Raw genomic sequence first — 22,022 nt, 5'->3', positions numbered from 1 at the left:
GTAACATAAGTTACCTTTAATATTAAAACTAAAAAAAGTAGGTCATGCTATCAGAATGTGATGGATTTTTCTCAGTAACTCAGGGATTTATTGGAGAGCACTGAGCTCACAACACTTTGCCCTGAATATCCAACATTCTCAGAAATATCAGCTGACCCAAAGCAGAGATTTTCTGCATGGATCTTTGTCAGCCAGGATTTCTAGCATCCTTTGCTCAAAGGTAACCAGCCATGCCTGACATTCCTCACTTCTTGCTTACAACTCTGAAAGCCTTCAAACCACAGTTTTAGGGATGGCTTAGCTACCGCATCATGTAGCTTGGCAAAGATTTGTCTGTTCTAAAAAGAGAAACCCTAACTGAAAAATCTGGGACAACTTCACTGGGAGCCACTGAGTATCATCCAGTTTTGTGCTGCCATTAGTGTAAAATCAGTAAGAGAAGACGGATGAGTCCAATCTTCTTTGGGTTTACATACTTAATACATGAAGCTCAGAGTATCACTCTTACATATGCATAAGATTTTTGGAGAGCTTTCAATATTTCCTAGTAGAAGGCTGATCAAATGTTGCTTCCCTGGAACTGCTTTTCATGTCTTCACATACCCTTTGATAACAGCATTTGTAACATGTGTTATGCATACACTCCTTGTTCTGGAGAACTTACCGGTTCAAACCTAGAATTAATGGAACAAGATTTTTCATGTTACTCCTAAGCAGCAATTAATCACTTCTTCACTTTCTTCAGCACAGATACAGTAGTCTAATTTGCTTATCAAAATTTCCCTCTCCACTTATTTTACCACATTTTTTGTATATTAAGCATTTAGAAAAAGGCTAACTTTAGTTGAAACTTTCTGCAGCTTTGTACTAGTTCCTATAGATTTAAATTTTGTGTATTTCTAATGTACTTCTAATGATACTTTTGTATTTTATTTTTTATAAAAAGAAAGAATGAGAAAAAATAAAAGCTCTAGAAGCATAAATTTGCTTAGAAGTGAAAAGTGGTTCTTAGCTTTACCCAAGAATTTGGAGTCTGGAAAGTGGAAGTCAACTTACCAGCTGCGTTTTTTTGATGGGTATTTTTTGGGTGGGTTGGTTTGTTTGGTTTTTTCCCCTTATCTCTTACCATGAAGAAAGATCTACAGGTTTTGAAAGTGCTTTGAGGGTCTCTTTGATATGTGCCTCTGATGTGGTGAGCCTGGCTGTATGTGAATAGCAATAACTCATCATTAGCTATTAAAAAATAAACCAAAACAAAAAAATATTAAAGGGGAACACATTGAAATGTGCTGAATAACTGCAACTCCAATTTTGCACAAGTGATAGTTTTGGGAAAAAATCAAGGTACTTCGTGAGTTGAAGGATGAGGCATTTTTGAAACCTGTTCAGTTTTAGTGATCCATTTAATTTCCATGAGCTTCTTGCCAAGCAGTCATAACAGGACACTGCTGGAAGGAGAAATGTTAAGCACAAGTTGTTTCGCGTACTGCAATTAATTTTGTGTCGAGAACTAAATTTATGGTTTTCTCACACTATTTAGAAAAATAGTTTGATCTACCACAATAAAGTTTCAATATTTGCATTGGATAAACTGTTTTATTTGCTTGTGCCATATTATAAATGTTCTTCTGTAATAATGCAAACCATGTATATATTTATTTGTTTGTTTACTGTTTTCACAGACACTTCCATTGGGACTGGGAGATGGACAGCTTTTTACCTGGACTGATGGCTTGAAAAGGAAGGACTGGCATGATTATGAAAGCATTCAAAAAGATGCTATGCGTTCAGGTATACATAAGTTCAGAGCAAATTTAAGAGGTTTATTCATTCTTTCTCCATATGTTTTTTTTCTTTTAAGTCAGCTAAAAAACGTTACTAACAGCCTTTTTTTTGATTGCAGCGTGTCACAAGGACATAATGTTCTGAACTGAGGGGTCAGACCATGCACAAATACCTTATCTCTGAAAATAGCCAAGTGAAAATAAAAATAATGCGTTTCATATGACTAGCTATGTAATGATTGTACAAGGAATGGGCAAAAATATTATTAACAAAATATTTTTCATATTGATGTCAGTTGTTATACTGTGACCAAATATAAGCAAAAGTGTTAATTTCCAAAGGGACATACATTACAACTGAAGCTGAATTGTCCTTAAAACGGTGGATAAAACCTGAGTCCAGTACCTATAATTGCCAAGAACATCCAAGTTTATGTTAGAAACAAACTATGACCCTTCTACCATTGTTGAACTCCAATCCTCTAGTCTTGGCTAAAGCTACTTCACTTCATTCTGACAGTCTAAAAGTATTTGAAAATGAAAGCAAATTGTATTTGCAGATAGACTGAAGGACACTTTGTTACAATGAGTAATGTAATTTTAATGTACTTTCACATGCTGTATGCCATATGTGCAAGAAAGGTTGTGTTCCTCTTTCTGTCATCAGAGCGTATTCTGATTTGAATCTTTTACATTACAATTTACAACTATTTAACATAAGATTAATTAAATTAAAAAGAAGGAGGGGAAACAGCAGTTGAATTGCATCTTAATCAGTGTCTGGAAGTCATTACTTTACAAAGGCATATCTTCTATTATAAAATAAATCATGCTTTCTTGATCCCACTATCAGAAGACAGCCAACACCTCCCCTAAAATACCTTTATAACTGAATCCAGTTGACAGATTCATAAGACTTCATAAGTACTTAATTTTGCAGGGGCCTGAACCAGTAAAATGTTTCAAGTGTAGGTTAATTTTATAAACTGTTTTTCCCTTTCTCTTTTGAATCTTTTTGATCACTAACTGAAAAAATTATCCTTTCCTCCCATATATGTGCTTAGGAGGAAAAAAAGGTTGGGATGGGGATGAGTTATTCTAGGCATTTTAGGAGTTGTCAGATTAATGTTAATTGTGTTCCAAATTGCAAAGTGTAAAATGACAGATATCTAAGAGAGAATGTAAAAGATAGAAGTGGCATGTACGTAGAAACAGGCACATATGTATGGAATCATACAATTGTAGAATGGTTTGCGTTGGAAGGGACCTTAATGATCATCTAGTTCCAACCCCCCCTGCCATGGGCAGGGACACCTTCCACTAGACCAGGTTGCTCAAAGCCCCCTCCAACCTGACCTTGAACACTGCCAGGGAGGGGGCATCCACAGCTTCTCTGGGCAACATGTTCCACCACCCTCACAGTAAAGAATTTCTTACTCATTTCTAATCTAAATCCACCCTCTTCCAGTTTAAAACCGTTACCCCTCATCCTATCGCTAGACTCCCTGATAAAGAGTCCCTCCCCATCTTTCCTGTAGGCCCCCTTTAAGTACTGGAAGGCCACTATAAGGTCTCCCAGGAGTCTTCTCTTCTTTAAGCTGAACAACCCCAACTCTCTCAGCCTGTCCTCATCAGGGGCTCCAGTCCCCTGACCTTCTTCGTAGCCCTTCTCTGGATCCGCTCAAGCAGTCCCATGTCCTTCTTATGTTGGGGGCCCCAGAGCTGGACACAGCACTCCAGGTGGGGTCTCATGAGAGCAGAATGGTGGGGGAGAATCACCTCCCTCGACCTGCTGGCCACACCTCTCTTGATGCAGCCCAGGATATGGTTGGTTTTCTGGGCTGTGAGCGCACATTGCTGGCTCATAATCAGTTTTCCATCCACCAATACCCACAAATCCTTCTCTGCAGGGCTGCTCTCAATCCACTCATTGCCCAGCCTGTATTTCTGCTTGTGATTGCCCCAACCCATGTGCAGGACCTTGCACTTGGCTTTGTTGAACTTCATGAGTTTTGCAGGGTCCCACCTCTCAAGCCTGTCCAGGTCCCTCTGGATGGCACATCCCTTCCCTCCAGCATGTCGACCGCCAAGCACCACACAGCTTGGTGTCATTGGCAGACTTGCAGAGGGTGCCTCAATGCCGCTGTCCATGTCGCCGACAAAGATGTTAAACAGTGCAGGTCCCAATGCTGACCCCTGAGGAACACCACTTATCACTGGTCTCCACTTGGACATGGAGCCGTTGACCACAACTCTTTGAGTGGGATCAGGCAATTCCTTATCAACCAAGTGGTCTCTCCATCAAATCCATGTTATCCATAATATGGATCTTTTTGAGGGATGTGCACTGACACTTTGGCAATGTACTTTTGATTCCTAAATATGTAATGAGGACCCCATATGTTTTGGAAAATAAACAGTAATATTTATGATTATCTGATTGATAGCTAAAGCATAGCCAATGTAATGCAAGCCATTGCATGGAGTCGACTAAGAAATTAGTGAAACATGTTATGTAGCTTTGTAATTTCCAGTCCTACTCCTAACATTATAACTGTAGTAGAACATCCTAGTATATGAATATTTTTTCCAGTATACTTCCATTCTTGGTAATAATAATACTTAAAATATTTCAACTTATTTATATTTTTATTGGCTTCTTTGTGATAGTGTTTTCTGAGTGTTTTCTGAGTTTGACCATTTAAGAAATCTTTATTAATGATTTCTGTCATTATTATTCATTAGATTACATTAACTTTTAATTGTTTTTTTCTTTGAAAATCACAATATAGTAATACAAAGGGAAAACTAGACTATCTCAGTGCACTCTTTTGGGACATACTGTATGATTTCTGTCCCTAATAACAAAACAAAATATAGCTGAGCTCAACTTCTAGTTAAAAATCAATCTGAAGACATGAAATAACACCAGTGAAAGGTCTTCTCAGGACATTGCAGGAAAGACAGACAATGCTCATTACACAGAAGAGAAGAAAGGAGTGAAGTCCTTTTGAATTCAGTTTAGCTGTTTATCTGTAAAGCTTACAATTTCCTGGGCACTGGCAGTGTGAATTTCATAAATCCAATTATGGAGAGGTGCTAGTTTCTCCATGGCTAGTTCTGTTTCAAGGCCAAATATTTTGATCTCCTTTTATTCCACCAAATTAAAACCAATGTTCCTGAATTTGAGTGGTCTCTCCTCAGTGGCAATCATTCAGTTATTTTAAAGCTAAGGAAAAAAGCAATTTTCAAGACATTCAGAAAAATGGTACTATTTCTATTTATTTCAAGTGTTCTAGTTAATCTTTTTTGGCTCTAAAATTATAAATGATCTTTCATATAAATGCTGAAGTGATCTCATATTACTTTTGGTTTTGTGGGGCTTTGTTGGGCCACCTGATGTTCAAATGCATGTTTATGGTGTTTCTACCATTAGTTCACATTCTGTTAGCATGATGATGGTTGTTGAGAAGGACTGAAGTGAATAATGGAGTGGTAAGTCTTTACATGTAGCCAAAATGTAATTAATATTCAAAGACTCTTGCAGAGACAGAGGCTTCAATAATTGGTACTAATTTTTCAACTTCTCACTTACATGGAATTTGCTCATGGTATAGATCCTTCCAAGGTCAGTTTCCTTCAGATGAAATTATTTGCTGAAGTCCTTTGAGGTGGAGAACACCTCTGTGGGCTTCCCACCGAGAAAACAAAGGTGTTAGTACAGATGCAATCACACCATAGCTGCTGCTTAGTGTCACTGTTCCATCAGTGAGGGTCTCAATCTGTCTGGTGTCCATTTGTGCCACACATAGTTTTTATTTAGTGTTCTTTGATAGCTTAGAGTCCTGCTCTGTAGGATATCAGTTTTACAGCAGAATATACATTAACTAGTAGCTACACATGTAATCCAAAGACCTGTGATATGTATTCATGGTGGGTATTTCCTGGGATGAGGTGCTTACTTTTGGAAAATGCATATCTTGTGTGTTAAGAGTAGGAGAAACACATCTGAATATGTTTCACATAGTCAATGTCCAGGCAAGCCTCTTCAAAAGTGCATAGATTACTTCTAGACTTGGACATCAGATTTTTTTTTTTTTAGTGCCTTTGTGGATTATTACTCTGTCCTCAATGCAGAAGCGATGTACTTTTACTGGATATATGTATGTGTGTGTGTGTGTATATATATATTCCACTCCACTGCTAATGACATTACAGAAAGAAAGAAGCTCCTCAAGGAGTTACACCAATGTAAGATATCACAGGTGGTATGGCCTGTAATTAAGGCAGCAGTCTGAGTCTATAAATCTAAGTATAATTTCCAGTTTTCTCACAGCTATTTCATTTCCTCTGTGACTCGAATTTCTTGGAAAGAGATAACACTTTCTGGCTGTGTTAAGAATGTTGTAGGATATTGTTTCTAACTGGTGGAGAAAATGCAAAGCAGTCTTTGGAGTCATAATTCCTTAACACCTGATTTGTCCAACAGCCATATTTTTTCTATACCCTAGTAAAAATCTGTAAATTAGCATGTGATGTGGGACTACACTGCTATCAGTTTTGCTTGTCACAACAAGATCCAGTGGGCTACTCACAGGTTTCTCAGAGATATTTTCATGATCTCACTGATACTGTTGCTCAGATGCACAACACAACAATTAGCTCCTACACTTATGCCCAGCTGTAGCTCATGTAACAAAGTATCTATTGTACAGCTATCACGGAAAGAAAATGATCATCCATTCTGCTTGGATTTTCCTCTCTGACTTCAAACCATATGTCATTTTGATTTAGAAGAGCAAAAAAATTAAACCAAACAACCCAACTCTGGAATCAACAACTTACATTTTCTGAAGTTAACTGGACACACAGATGGGTTAAAAATTGCCCACTGACAGATCTGCAGATATAATTGCTATGTGAGTGATCCCTTCATCTTGAGAAATGATAATGCAATACTGACACAAATGGTTACAATTTAATAAATTATTTCTTACTAGTCAAATACAAGGTCTGTGAAACAGATCATTCATGCCATTCCAGTTAGGTCATTTTCTTGCAAAGAAAAAATGACTTGGGGATCCACAGGCTACTTGAGAAGTATTTCCTGCCATGAATAAAAAGACTGAAGTGGTCCTAGACAGATATAAAAATAAATTAATTTACATGATACTGGTAAGAGTATTATTTAGGTAGTCAATGTAGATGGAAAGCTCAGCCTTTCTTAAAGAAATTATGTATGGCTCTTTGTTGAAACAAGATCATTATGTTGAAAGCATCATGATTTTTAGTGTTGATGTTTTCCAAATAAGACATTCCAAATTTTATTTCAAAATGATGCTTTTTCTTGGAACTTGATGGTTTTAAAATCCCCAAAATGGCATGGATTTTTTTTAAATGAGTTTTGTTTAAAATGCCCAAAATTCATTATTTTTTTTTCTTTGTCTAGAAATAGGAAATCAGTTATTCATGTGTTCCTGTTGCTTGCCTTACCTGTATAGAACTTTTGAAACTCACAGGGCAACCAGATGAGACACAGGAATTATATTGATCCAGGTGATTGAGAGATGAGTCTGTTATATTTGAGAAATTTTCCCCATATGTATTTGTATTTCTGAAGGTTGTTCTTTAAAAAATAAAAACCAAACAAAACCAACAAAAACCAAAACAAACAAAAACAATCATTCTGAGACACAGTATAAAAGATATTTGTGCTGGATATTATGCTTTGGTTTATCTTCCTTAACAGACAAACCAAAGAGCACCCTTATTTTAAATGTACATATAAACAGACTAACCATTGTCTGTTCCATGTGTTATTGGAAGGAGAGACTGCACCTGATTACACCCGTCATTTAGGAAATACATTTCTTGCTCTTTTCAGACAATTTGATAAATAACTTTTCATATAGCCAAATTTTTCATCCTCTACCCATTGTCACTGTAGGTATTCCATTCCAAAATTTCTAATTATTTCTGGAATCTTGGTAGTTCTTTGACTGCTATAATAGAATGATTTTGACAGGTTATTTGTATCTTTTTTGTATGCTATCATGTTTACTCTTGCTTTTTTAATATGAGTTAGGAAAAGCACTGAAACTACTTCTCTAATACCAATTAATTTGCTGTTTTGCTTGCAGTTTATTTCTCTTTCCCAAGTTTTTAATGCAGTTTCAATATTTTCAATCTATCTGAGTGTAAGTAAGACTTTGAAAACAGTTCTAAGAATTTTAGTTGGTTAATTTTGATACAAGAATGCAAGAAGCCAATAGAGGGAATGTGCTGTTGGTTTGCAGAAGTACTAATTGCTATACTGTTGATAGAACAGGGAAGACAGCCAATTAGTTGCCAGATATTGAAGCCCTGATTTACTCAAAGGCAGAAAGGAGCATTTAATGGCTTATTTTAAATATACTGCTCATCAGTACAGAATAGACATAGTGAAATGAAAATTATTTCATTCAGTCAACCCAATCACTTTGATTTTTCTCTGAATATTATTCTGTCATTACCCCAAAACCAATGATTGAAATATAGGAAAAGGAATGCAAAAACTTACCTTAAAAAAGAAAAAAGTAATTTCTGACTAAACAGTTTTGATAGATACTTTAGGCAGAAAAAAAAAAATAGACTTTAATTATTTACCTTTTCTGAAGTAAGCCATTAAGTCAATCAGATATTACAATGGAGGGGGAGGGAACAGAATAAGCTAATCAGAGAAACTGACTTTATTGGATCTGATATGCCATCTCTCTGAAGAATGCTGAAAGAAACATTTAAAATAAGAGCTGTTTCTATTAATTTATTTTCCTCTGGGAATACACTGATGACATGCCGTCATGAAGTATATGCCTAATTTGCATTAAAAAATATGACAACTATAAACAAATGCAAATCTTACATTTGTCATAATTTTTGTTTCGGTAAGTAGTAAGCAATGTCTTATGTATATCAGAAGAGTGTTCTTACACTGCAGTTCATAGTTGCAAGCACACCCTATGTAGACGCAGCTTGTAGGTAGCTACCAGTATGCATATTAGTCCAGCTACAGCAACACTGATTGATTGTATCAGGGCAGTGTAAATCTTCCTGCATCTCTGGGTAGAGTAGAGATCCTGGATGCTGAAGCCTGTTATATTGCCATTTATCAGCTACTGACTTGGCAGGTTTCTTTGTTTCACCAGAGGCTTCCAGAGCATGGCAACTGCTGTGGCACCAATGGCCACTGATTTTCCAGGCTTTTTGTGCAGAACTAGGAGTCTGAGATCCCTGAGGGATGAGATTCACAGGAGAGCATCATGAAGGCCTAAGGTAGTAATTCAGAAGCATCCATGAGAAGAAATTATGTTGTTTCCACCTCTATCTTTATGGCCTGGGTAGTGAGACTAAGAGTCCTAGAGAATCAATCAATGTCATTGTTACTCCATTTCTGAAAGTTATTTTATCTATTTCCCTCAAGAAATTCTCAGCTGTATGTGCTCATCAATTATGAGTAATAGCAGTAATGATGAATTACAACCCTTCTCAGATAAGAGGAAGGATTCGAATGTGTAATTCTTGGGCTTTTAAAGAGGTAGAGATTGAATGTTTATATTTAAATATGGTGCAATTTCTGATCATGAAAAGCTATTTCTAACTACCGGTGATAGCTTTCCCATTGTAAAATACTGCAAAAGAGAAACTGAAGGAATAGAAAAATGGAAACTTTTCAGCTGAGCAGAACTGATGGAAAACAAAAAATAAGGTTTCATTTCTAAAAAAATTTTATCAATTCTATTACTGAAATTAATAACCTATAGAGTGATGTAGAAAGATTGCATACTGCAAGTTCTGTAGTGGTTTTCTGCTTTCAATTTCTGTTCTTTAAATACTAACCTTTTTTTCTTTATAATGTTTTGGAGATGTTTTTGCTTGCATGTGTATGCTGAAATTATTATATTCGGTGAGGGGTATTAAAAATTCAGTGTAATTCACAGGTAAGGAGCTGTTTTTATAGCACTAAATATAAATTTATAAAAACCTTTGTCTTCCAAAGTAATTGGTTAAGGAATTGATAAAGTGACTTCTGAGATGCAGCTGTCAATACTTTTGTATTTGATTGTTGAGCCATTTTGCTCCTCTCTGCTAATAAGATCTCAGAGGAGAATGTACTATAATTTTAGAATGTACTGTATCACCCAATGGTTATCCCAGCAGTTATCGAGCCATTTGCACAGTCTTTGTTCCTCGTATTTGTATATTTAAATAGCATGTGAAAGCCTTATGTGGAGGGAAGGAATGAAGGTTTTAGTTCTTTCCTATATTCAGTATAGTCTATAACTTTCTGCTTCTTCAAAATGTTATCTTGACAGGGAGAAGAGGATTTTAAAGATCTTGACCTTTATATGCCTCAGTGCAGGCATTTCATAAAGATTAGTTCTATAAACAAACAGACAGTATGCTCTATAGTTCTACAAACAAACATTCATACAGATTAGTTCTATAAACAAACTAAACAGAGACATTGAAAAAGAAGTGAACTGTATATGTTTGTGATGAAAGTGGAAACAGAATGCAACTGTGTTCTTGGGGTGGAATGTTAAAAGGAGGCAAAAGAGTCAAGAGTGCATTTGTATAGGTATAAAAAGTAGTGAACACCTGAGATTTGACTTCTGTGTGACCTTAAGAAACTATGCACTGGTGATTTTTTTTTCCATCACTTCCATTCAAGAATTTTTGAGAATAAAGTGCAGTAGAATAATTCTCCAAAGCTTCTGTGGTCAATCCTTCTCATTTTGAATAGCTCCTGTTCTTACATTCAGAAGAACTTGTCAAAGCAAAGTCTGGTAACAGAGTACCTCTAGAAGATATGAGACAGCATCATACAGATTGCAACATTAAATGTAATTCCCTATTGGTTATGAAAAAAATTCGTTCTGTGATACTTAAATGGATAAGTACAAAACGGCCTTCCAGTACTTAAAGGGGGCCTGCAGTAAAGAAGGGGAGGGACTCTCTATCAGGGAGTATAGTAATAGGACAAGGGGTAACAGCTTTAAAATGAAGGAGTGTATATTTAGGTTAGACATAAGGAAGAAATTCTTTACTGTGAGGGTAGTGCGACACTGGCACAGGTTGCCCAGAGAAGCTGTGGATGCCCCCTCCCTGGAAGTGTTCAAGGCCAGGTTGGACGGGGCTTTGAGCAACCTGGTCTAGTGGAAGGTGTCCCTGCTCATGGCAGGGGGGTTGGAACTAGATGGTCTTTAAGGTCCCTTCCAGCACAAACTATGCTATGAAATATAACCAAAGTTGTGCAGGGAAAGAAGCATATACTAAAATATTGATTTACTCATCCCATATTTCAGATGGGATTATATACTGGGAATTCTGTCAGCATTATATATTAAACAAATTTATTAAATTTAATTTAGGCCTCTGAACTTGCAATTCCTTTAGAAATAATTTGAGAACTTGCAATATAATTGGAACTGTAGTGGTAGCCAAAGTCTCAATAAACAATCATAACCTAATTGTTCATAGCATTAATCATGAATGTGCTTCACACAGTCTACAATTATTGTTTTGTAAAAAGGAAATATGTTCATCAGTTTATCTTAATGCAAGTCTGATGGGATTAAAAAATTCTAAAATATAATGTTAATCATTGCTTGTTCAAGGAGATACATGTAAAGGATATATAATATGAAAGAGATGGTTATAATTACTGCAGTTACATAAAGTGTTTCACATATTAAAACACATTTGCTCTGTAAATATAAAGTGCTGTAGACTCTGCCATGATTCTGCCACTCTTACTCAAGCTTATTGGTCTGGATGTCCTATTGAAAAAAGTGAGATCAGTTTGGAGCCAGATGCTGGGCACAAATAAGGGTATTATAATCTCAAATATTGATTTAGAATGAGATATTTTTCAGTAATGCCTTCTCCAGAAGTTTAAACCCTGATATCTATAAAATATGGTTTTGTTTTCTTTCACAAGTGCTTAAGTTTTTCCCTGCTGACTACAAACTTGCTTCCTCAGATTGTGAAATGGCATCTCACAGTATTATTAAAGTGGTGATTTGGGGTTAGTACACACCCCCACTGGATCTTAAGTTACAACCTAATATTATACTGCTGCAGAAGCCAGGCGGAGTAAGGCTGTGGCTGTACAGCATTTGTCTCTGTTGGAAAATTGTGCACATGATAGAACTAACTCTTGCCACTTAAATCTATATGTGAAAAGGAGTTTATGTGTGGCTGTAAGTCAGACTCAAGCTTGCTTTTTAAAGCAAAATGACTGTGGTCTCAGTACTCACAGCAGAGATTTGAGGCACTTGTGGTTGAAATTAGCTATATTCTTCCCCGTTCTTCCCTGCCCACCCCCTGCCTTTGAAAACTCATCAGTGATACTATTTAAGGACTACCAGAGAGGCCAAGGAAGGGGTAACAGAGTTCATAATACTTCCCTTTGACTCATATTAATTAGAGCACCAAAAATGATCTTCAGTGTACCCTTCTGTACTGGGCATTGGCATGTTGATTTTAACCATGACAGGCAGAAAGAAAATTGTATTTCTAGTAACTTGACAAGAAATATCTGTGACTAAATCATAAACCAATGATACATATTCTAGCTTGAAACTAATGTTCAAATTTTAAGTGCTATGTTACAAAAATTATTAAAGTTGTTAGTCTTTCATCTTTCTCTATATTTTCATCAGGGATGGGGGGTAAACGTGGTGTCAAATCTTTAACAGACCAAATTCTCCTCTCTCTAGTCCCTTCTCCCCTTGTATTTGAATGTTTATCTCACTGCTTACACAATTATAAAAAGAGAGAAATAAACAAGCCAAAGCAAAAATAAAATTTAAGGAAAACATCAAGAAGCAGATGCCATCTGCCAATGAACTTGTGACAGTCCTAATTATATTATTACCCCTTCTATATGGTGGTGAAGATCTGTCAGTGGATTCGCATCAGTATTAGTGATGAAGTGCTGATTTTGGTGAATGTTTTTAATGTGTAATACTTGGGCATTTATTAGAGTTACTGCCTGAAAGTGAAAAAGAAGGGAAACTACTTCAGAAGTCTGGGGGATTGGGGGGGGCGGGGGGGGGAGGTCTGAGCTCAAATCCATCTTTTAATTTGTCACTTGCAGTCTAGGAAGATGTTTTGGTTTGGGGCACTGTTAGCACCCTGTGGTCTTTCTCCTTTTGCTTAAACTCTTTCAGGACTAAGTGAAATTTAATAGGAGTTCATCTGTAGATACTAGTTTGTGGGTTTTTTTAAGATAAATATATTTTGTAGGGATTCTGGAAAAGGAATTTTACCTAGATAGTCTTCTAAAACATGTGGCTCATTTGCAGGGAGAGTTTGAAATGAACAAACAGCTGAGAAACCTTCAGACTAGACCTGTGTTTGTGCATAAGGAGGAGGAGAGCTCTTTATCTAAATTGAGTTGCTTGTCTCTTGCGATAGGTGTAAAAATTATCAAGTCTGTCAGCTCAGGGCAATTACTGCTTGACTCAGTTGCAGAAAGAAATGTTTTCTTTTGTATTTCAGTTTCCAGTTGTTGCCTGTTTTGCAATAAAAATCCCAGTTCAAAGAAGAAGAGGAAACTAATCCTGACTAAACCATGGCAAAAGAGCTGGAAGAAGTACTTGACAGCAATTATAGCATATCAAGACTATACTTTTCAATTCAGATGCAATGACAAAAGACAACTTTTCCTTATTACTTTTAAGTTGTCTTTTAAGTTTAAAACATGGAATAGGCTGCTGTCAACCATCTTTAAAGACTATTTCTTTTAAAGATTTAAGGAAGACTGCTTTAACCTGAATCCAGGTCAAAAGACCCATAAGAGGAACTTCAGTTTTAAAGGTTTGCCAATTGATTAACCAAGACATTTTTTGTCTGATCTACATAATATTTGAGGGAATTTTCTATCAGTGTAATATGCTGATGCCACATATTACCTGAACACTAGTCAGTAACCTTGTGTCTTACAGACTTCATCATCTAGAATAACCATGATGATAATCACAAGCACACCATTCCAAAGAAAGTAGAAAGCTCTTTATGCTAGAATTCACCAGTTGCTTTGCTTAACATTGCAATTGTTAAGGTTTTTCAAAGATGATATAATGTATTGCTATATGATACTATCTATGTGCTTCTATTTGACTTGATATTGTAATCTTAGTTTTTTCATGTATGGAAAACACAGTTTAGCAGAGAACATAGTTAAATTCACCAACAAAATTTTGGAGTATTTCTTAGCCTTTTGGCCTTCAAAAGGCCAATGAGATGTTTGGATTGAACAGTCATTCCTGAAAAAAGCCAATAAATTGTGCCTACTTTCCTGTCATAGCTTTTTTCTTTTGAGGGTATGAATTAAGTTCACAAGTACAAAAGTCTAGTATAGTTATCTCAGGGCAGTTTATGACTTAAATATGTCTAAGGTGACTTTCTTTTCCTTCCTGTTTTCATTAAACAAGCTGACAGGAAAATTATTTGTCTGAAATTATTTGTCTGACGTCCAATCGATATATATAAAAAGGCAGAGATGTATGATGGTTTTGCTATAATTTGCCTTATAAACACTAGCTTATCAAGTGATGCTCTGTAATCGCTGCTTCTCCAGGAGCACAGCTACCTTTTGGCTGTGGTTATATGACACAAAGTTGTCTACCTTCCATGCTTGCAGTGGAGTGGTATCTGGGAGAATCTGTCCTCCTTCTAACGAAAAGTAAAAAAAGAAACCTCATTTCTAGGAGTGACATTTTGTTCTGCCAACCTGCATGAAAGTTCTGCTGTCTACAAGTTAGAAACAAACTCTTTTTTTAGGCAATCTTAACTAAAAGGCCTGCAGGTGATGTTGAAATGTGAATAGTAAGACTTGCCATGAAATTCTATGGAAAAACAAACTAATGCTTAGATTAAAAAAAGAATAATCAAGATGTATTTTTAAATTGCATTATCAGTAGTCTTAAAACATGGAGACAGTGTTGCTTTTGGTATTTGTCAGTTAATTTACTCTTAAAACAGGTTTATATTTTTGTATTTTTAAATGCTAGCTAAGTAATTGCGGGTTACCCTGACTATTACTTCTATGTTACATGCTGACTAATTGGATAGCCTGTATGTATTTTGGAAACTTTGATCAATGTCTATGAGGTTGCTGATGCTTCTAGTTGCTCTTCTGAGGAAAGGCTATCCTGGTTATTGTATACTTTGAGTCACTCTTCAAGGATTTTTTAGTTGTGAGACTAATCTAATTTTAATATTGTCACACAAAAATTAAAAGAAACGTCTAAATAAATAACATGTTAGTTCATTTGACTTTTTTGTATATTTTGTTCCCAGCTTTTACTAAAGCAGTTATACTGGGAAGAAATCCAAACTTCACATGCTTCAGAAAGAAGAGTGAAAGCTGTGAGCTGTTAAAGTTCTAGAAGACAGACATTTTAATTAGATGCTATTAATCAGTAAGTTAAGCAATACTGCACTTCAGTATGGTATTTAAATGACTTTTTCCCCAGGTTTATACAACTATCAACCTTTTTTAAAAATTGTAATAAACTGTGATACAGACCAGGTTTCCATCTGTTTTTTCCTGAGGAACCTGAATTTTTACATGGAAGTTATGAGACCCTGAGCATTTCTTGGCAATATCATATACTCAAGTAACATTTTTTCATTTTGTATCTATTTTATTTAGTGGAAATAATTACACATCTCAGAAATGCTAATGAGGATATCAATAAAAGGATAGATTCTTAGCTACAATTTTAGCCTGCTGGTGTAGTTCAGGTCAGACCTATCATTTGAGGGAAGCTTAATATCATACTTGTAAGAACTAAGTTCAGGAGCTGAATCCCCATTTTGAGAAGGTCCCTTAATGAAAATCCTTGAGGGCAGCTGTCTCTCTGAATGCCCGGATGAAGAACAGTTTATGTTTTCAAATATTTCTTGGTCAATTGATACAGACAAAAGGGAAAAGAAAAGAGGAAAGAAATTGATAGGAAGGTTTTTCGTTGCTTACTATAAAACGTCAATGTACCATGTAGGGATTTTTTTTTTTCATTTATTTATTTTTAGTGAAGACTTTCAAAGGTATATTGAAGGAAAATTCTTTCAATGAGTTTAAGTGTATTTCATGCATTTTCACAGACCATCTGGATGATGACTTCATTGTAAAGGAAGTGAGCTCATTACTAGTGATTTCTGTAAGCAGCAAGTCTGATTTTAGCAAAAGCATCATGGATTTTGGAAAATGTATTCTGAAAATATAACTAAAGCAAAAAAATCAAGACTCAGTAATTAGAACGAATATAAAAAAAATGAAAACATTTTGAAATGCCAAAGGTAACCTTACAGAAAGTCTTCCTCTATATGGAAAGTCAATTCTTAATCCAGTCCCAAGTCCTCTGTCATAATTTCTCTCAATTGTAACAATATACAGTGAGGCTTTCAACTATTTTAAAGATGTAAGTTTACTATTTAAGAAAGTACAGAAAAAATTAAATTAAACATGCAGAAACACTTTCTGTAAGTTAAAGTACAGCAAATGAATGCAGAGATGAATTAATGGCAACAAAATAAACAAGTCTAGTGGGGTTTTTTCCTCTGGAAAAGATGAGGAACAATGATTTATTTCTGCTTTTTTAGTTTCGAATTAGTTGACAAATTAAAAGGTGGAATTTCTGGTAATTCTTCTAAAACAAAACATACAATTTAAATTACTCTCTGCTTCATGTTCTGTTCTTCTGTTACCTATGGTAATGGAGGGCTAGGGAATTGTGTACGCTTGCTCTCTTACCATGACTGCTAAAGATCCCATCCTTTCTCCTCAAAGACTGGATTTATTGAGGGGCTTTTGATCATACAGACAAAAATAGAATTGAGAATGACTGTGTGCTGCGTAAATACATCATGAATCTGCATAATGGAATTTAGCATTTTTTAATTTTTCTCACTGAGAAAGAAATTTTTAGCAAGTTGCTTCACATACATCTGTCAGTTAAAGCTGTGTGGATGTAAGACTTTTGGGGTGATACCTAACTTTTTTCTGTCTGTGGTAAAAAAAGAAAGTATTGTTTTGGTTCACAAACAGGATTTTCAACTTGGATGTCTATTCTTTAATAATGTTAGTTAAGTTTTGTCATTTACTGTAATTTTAAAAGTTTGGTTTTCAAAATATATTTTTGATTTTGCTTCTTTTAACCCAGGCATCAACAAAAAGAAAGAAGTTCAACAAATACTTTTGGCTGAATTCAAACATCAGCTCTCAGCTAGTGAACTTTCTCAAAAAGTTCCTAGTGGGTATATGTGGGTTCCTGCTGAATTATGCATAAGTGTGGACCTTGGGATAAATATTTAGTTGTGATCTATAGGTGATGAGTTGTCCTGAATAGAAAAGATTTTAAACTAATTAGTTGAAAATCTGTTCAGTTCATGGCTGAAGGTGATTTTTTTGCATCTCCACATCTGCCTCTGCTTGATTTCACAGCATATATTGACTGGAAATTTCAGTCGGCTTTAATACAGGAAATTTACTTAAATTTGTGTCAGGGATTTGAAAAATAGTTGGCATTAATTAGACTCCTGATATTCAGAAAGAGGTGAATCAATGGCAAGGAAGGAAAAGGCCTGTGTAAAGCTGTACTCATAGCAGGTCAAGCATTGTTTAATTCTCCTTACCACAAGAATGTCAGTCAGTCATAAGGCTCTTTCAAATGAAGAATGTGTTTTAAACCACAAAATGAATGATAAAGGGCATTATTAATAATTGCGACTGTATTGAGTCTGGCTGAGATGGAATTAGTTTTCCCCATAGCAGCCCCCATAGTGCTGTGCATTGTATTGATAGCTAGGAAGGTGTTGATAACACACCAGTGTTCTGGCTACTGCTGAGTGGTGCTCGCACAGCATCGAGGCTGTCTCTCCGACTTTCCCCCTCACCTGTAGGCTGGGGGTGGGCAAGACCTTGGGAGGGGACATAGCCAGGACAGCTGACCCAAACTGACCAAAAGGATATTCCGTACCATATAATGTCTGCTCAGCAATAAAAGATAAGAGAAAGGAGGGGGGGGAATTCGTTATTACGACGTTTGTTGTTTGGAGCAATCACTACGTGTACTGAAGCCTTATTTCCTGGGAAGTGGCTGGACATTGCCTGCTGATGGGAGTAGAGAATAAATCTTTTGTTTTCCTTTACTTCCATGCACAGCCTTTGCTTTTGCTTTATTAAATTGTCTTTATCTTGACCCATGAGTTTTTCTCCATCTTATTTTCTACCCACTCTATCCTGCTGAGGAGGAGAGTGATAGAGCGGCTTTGGTGGGCACCTGGCATCCAGCCAAGGTCAACCCATTACCGCAACATTAGTGGTGTCTTATAAGAAGAAGGAAAGGCAGTCACTGAGAAGTGCAGTAGCGGTGAGTATATGCAGCAGTATATGTAGTATTGAAATGGTTTTCGGAAGAGTAAGGTGTCTGATTTCCCAGAACAAAACATGAAAAGGGGATCATTGAGATTCAGAGTGTTACTTTGGGTGTGGTAGAAAATGTTTTAAGTAAAGCATAAGGACTTAGGTAGACCATTCTCAAGAATGTGACATAACTTGAATTTCAGTTGTATCTGCCATAGCTTCACCTTGCTATATCTTAACATGTTAGTACAGTTCCCTGGGCTTATATTGCTTGTCTTGAGGATAATTCTAGTATCTCAAAATTGGTGAGGGTGGGGGTGCCTGGTTTTTTATTGAACAGTAATTATTTGCATACTCATCTTCAGTTTCATATTAAACTAATTGTCATCTGAAAATATGGCACTGTATTTTATAATGTATAGATCCAAGTGGGCCCAAAAAAGCAATAAAATGCATATATACTACCTGAGGAAGTTACTTTCTTGGCCCTTAGTGTGCACACTCTGCTTGCTTATGAACAGTTCTCAGCTTTACAGAAGGAAGAATATAGCCTTGTCACTGAATCAGGTGGCATAGTTCTTGTTCCTGGGTCTGCCTCAAACTGTGAATATAGCAGCCTTCTAGGCTTCTAATTCAAGGGGGCCTTACAGAAAAGATGGCGAGAGACTCTCTATCAGGGAGTGCAATGATAGGATGAGGGGTAACGGCTTTAAACTGAAAGAGGAAGAAATTCTTTACTGTGAGGGTGGTGAGACACTGGAACAGGTTGCCCAGAGAAGCTGTGGCTGTCCCCTCCCTGGGAGGGTTCAAGGCCAGGTTGGACGGGGCTTTGAGCAACCTGATCTAGTGGAAGGTGTCCCTGCCCATGGCAGGGGGGTTGGAACTAGGTGATCTTTAAGGTCCCTTCCAACCCAAACCGTTCTGTTTCCATGATAATATTTACTATCTCCATATGCAAGAATTGATCTTCTTTTTTTATCTCTGGTAGGGGTCTTACAGGCTAAATCTAAATTTGCTGGGAGTTGTGACAGCTCATGTATTCTTTCTCTGCAGGATACGCATCATGGAATAGTGCTTCTAGTATGAGTGACTATGGTATTGCACACTGTTGATTCTTTTTACAGGTTATTCAATCTTCTTTGTGCAATAGCCACAAAGCCAGCTTCTAGAGCTAGGTTAGGTTGAGTTCATGAAAAGAGAATAAAAAGTTAAATAACTGCTATTAATAGATTTGTTCCATAGCACATCGTATTTGTTTTATTGTGATGGTATGTGATAAATGACACATGGTTATAATATGTCCTAGAATGAAGAAAAAAAGAGGGGGAGGGAAAAATCTTATGTTAATTACAGCTGTTGGAACCGTATCATTTTGTATTTCTGGGCTTTCTAAAACTGTACCTATGCAACTGTAATTTTGCATTAACTTCGTGGAGCTGTTTAGTTCCTGTATATACCATGTTAGTAACACTTGTTATAGTAACACTTTAGTTTGAGCTTTTCCAAGAGATCAGCTTGGACACGTGCATTAATTGTAGAAGACCCATTGGTACTAGAGGCTATCAGAATGCCATTCTTGATACAAGTTTGTATGAATTAACGTATTTAAGCACTGAAACAAACACCTTACCACTGTTAGTAGACATTTTTTCAGATAATCTTGTTCCATAGCAGTTCCTTTTTATACTAGCAGGTAGTTCAGTTACTGTGAAGCCTTTTTTCTGGTTGAGTTATGTTTCTGACATGCTTGCTCATTCAGTGTTTGGCTCTGATTAATGGTCAGTTAAATGAATAACATTAGAACCAATGGCATTTGGTGATAAGTAGTTAGACTAAATAGAAGATGTACTGTGCATCCCTTGGCTACAGAGTTATGATTAGATTCAGCTCAGCCTGCGAAATGCTACTGAGAGTGTTGCTGCTCTGCTGTAGTTGTAGAGCAATTCATATCAAAACAGCATGTGTTGCTGCTTATCTTGCATTGTACACTGTGGCATTCTAAATACACTGGACATACCAAATAGTATGGTCTTTTCTTCCTTTTTTTTTTGTGGACTTATTAGAGTGGGAAAGGGGATACTCTGAGTCTTTCTGCCCACCAAGCCACTGGAGTCCTTGCAGCAAGTGTTAAAAGCTATAGATTTAAAAAAAATAAAATATTCTTACTTATTTTTGTGAAGTTTTTGTTCAAGTCTTCAGACAATTTACTTTTCAGAGTTCATATGCAGTTATCCTTCTGCTGAAATAACAATGCCACTGGGTAACCTCATGATGTAATTTAAAACAATCTCTTTCCCCACACACTATATTTTTACTCCGCAATGCATATGTTGGAAATTCAGAGGCTGCATTTTTAATATTTCAAATGGATGAAAAAGATGGGGGATGTACTACTCTAATGTTCCATAAAGCACAGGATTTAGGAATTAATTATTGATTGAGAAAATGCACATATTTAAGATAAAGCACAGTATCTTGATTTCAAATAACCAAAAAGAAATGAGTGATATTAAAGTTGTCATAAGCAGAGGTGGATTGTTCTAACTGTTAGCTGTATAATAAACCTTTTCTGCTAGGATATAACTGCCAACAGCAAGGGCCAGGTTGAAATTTAAAGTGATATCTAGTAAAATGCCTAGATACCAGCAAGAGTTAATCTGAAGAGCACTGAGCATTTTTTCTTCTTGCAAATTATTTGACTCAGTAAACATTATTTTATTAACAATAAACAAATAACATAAGGGCTAATTCCTTAAGTATAACAATAATGATTTTGCAGTCCTGTTTGGCAAGGCAACAGCTAGGCCTGCTGATTATTTCCCACTCCTGAACTAAAACCTTCCTTACTTTGGGGAACTGTGGAATCTTGCGATTCAACAAGGCCCAATTCATGTTGCCAGAGCTTTGGTGCTGTGACGTGGGGTTTCTGCCACTCTGCCAGACATTGCTGTTTCTTGGTCCACTTGCTATTCTGCTTCATTCTTCTGCTCACCACCACTACTGGTCTTCTCATCTTTTAGCTGCCCTGCCTCACCACTGTGTCTTTTGGTAGCAGTTTCTGTTGTTTCAGCTTTTAAGAGCACTACCATGCCCTTAATGTATGCAGAATACTGGTAATCATCTTCTACCACTTCATGGGCACTTAAAAAAATCTTGTGCCAGTTTTTTCCTTGCAGTCTGACACAGAAGCCATGATCTTAGAGTAATGTGAAGAGTCAGCCCAGGCCTAGTTAGTCTATGAAAATCTGGAAATTATGTGTAATGCAGTTAAAAAGCTGTATTTTACAGTTTTGGGGTTTTTTTACTTTGATATGCAATTCCTTTTACAGAAATTTTTCTCAAACATATGTAAAATAAGTGCATTTCAGAGGTTCCCATCTGTCCCTCTGATTTCCTCTTCTCTCCAGGAAATGCTCTTCCTTTGTCTACCTCCTACCCAGTATGGGATTTCTTTTTGTTGAGGTATGGGGGAATGCATCACTGCTATAGGTATAGATCTCATTTCTATGTTAGCAACAGGTTCCTTTCACTTTTATCTCATGTGAATGATAAGCAAACAATACTCTAAAGATCCAACTACAGTACAATATGAATGTACCCTTTTAAATTTTTTAAGGAGCATATTCTTCTCCTCTGTTTTTCTGTTGTTCTGGTTTGGATGTGAGCAGGCAGTCAAATAACAAAATTCTTTTTCTCCCAACCAATGTTATTTGTATAAAGCCATTCCTGAAGAGAGAAGCAATTTAGTTCATATTTCTTCTGCAGACCATCATGTGGCTGTAGCAGCAATCTGGTAAGGACAAGGTCTCATATTTGCTCCAAAT

The 22,022-nt window shown here is 36.4% G+C and overlaps 1 protein-coding gene across 3 annotated transcripts in view; it reads left to right on the top strand.

Moving 5' to 3' along the window:
• The window catches only part of GALNTL6 (polypeptide N-acetylgalactosaminyltransferase like 6), a 507,888-nt gene that overhangs the window by 179,949 nt on the left and 305,917 nt on the right, over positions 1–22,022 (top strand). For all 3 annotated transcript variants that reach the window (XM_074822812.1, XM_074822810.1, XM_074822811.1), the window contains exon 2: positions 1,683–1,791. In XM_074822812.1, the coding sequence (XP_074678913.1) occupies positions 1,683–1,791 (109 nt within the window). The remainder of the gene's footprint in view (positions 1–1,682; positions 1,792–22,022) is intronic.

The sequence above is a fragment of the Strix aluco genome, chromosome 4 (genome assembly GCF_031877795.1).
Source record: "Strix aluco isolate bStrAlu1 chromosome 4, bStrAlu1.hap1, whole genome shotgun sequence".
Taxonomy (NCBI): domain Eukaryota; kingdom Metazoa; phylum Chordata; class Aves; order Strigiformes; family Strigidae; genus Strix; species Strix aluco.
The sequence above is the reverse complement of the archived record's forward strand: the minus strand, read 5'-3'. Positions and strand labels throughout refer to the sequence as shown.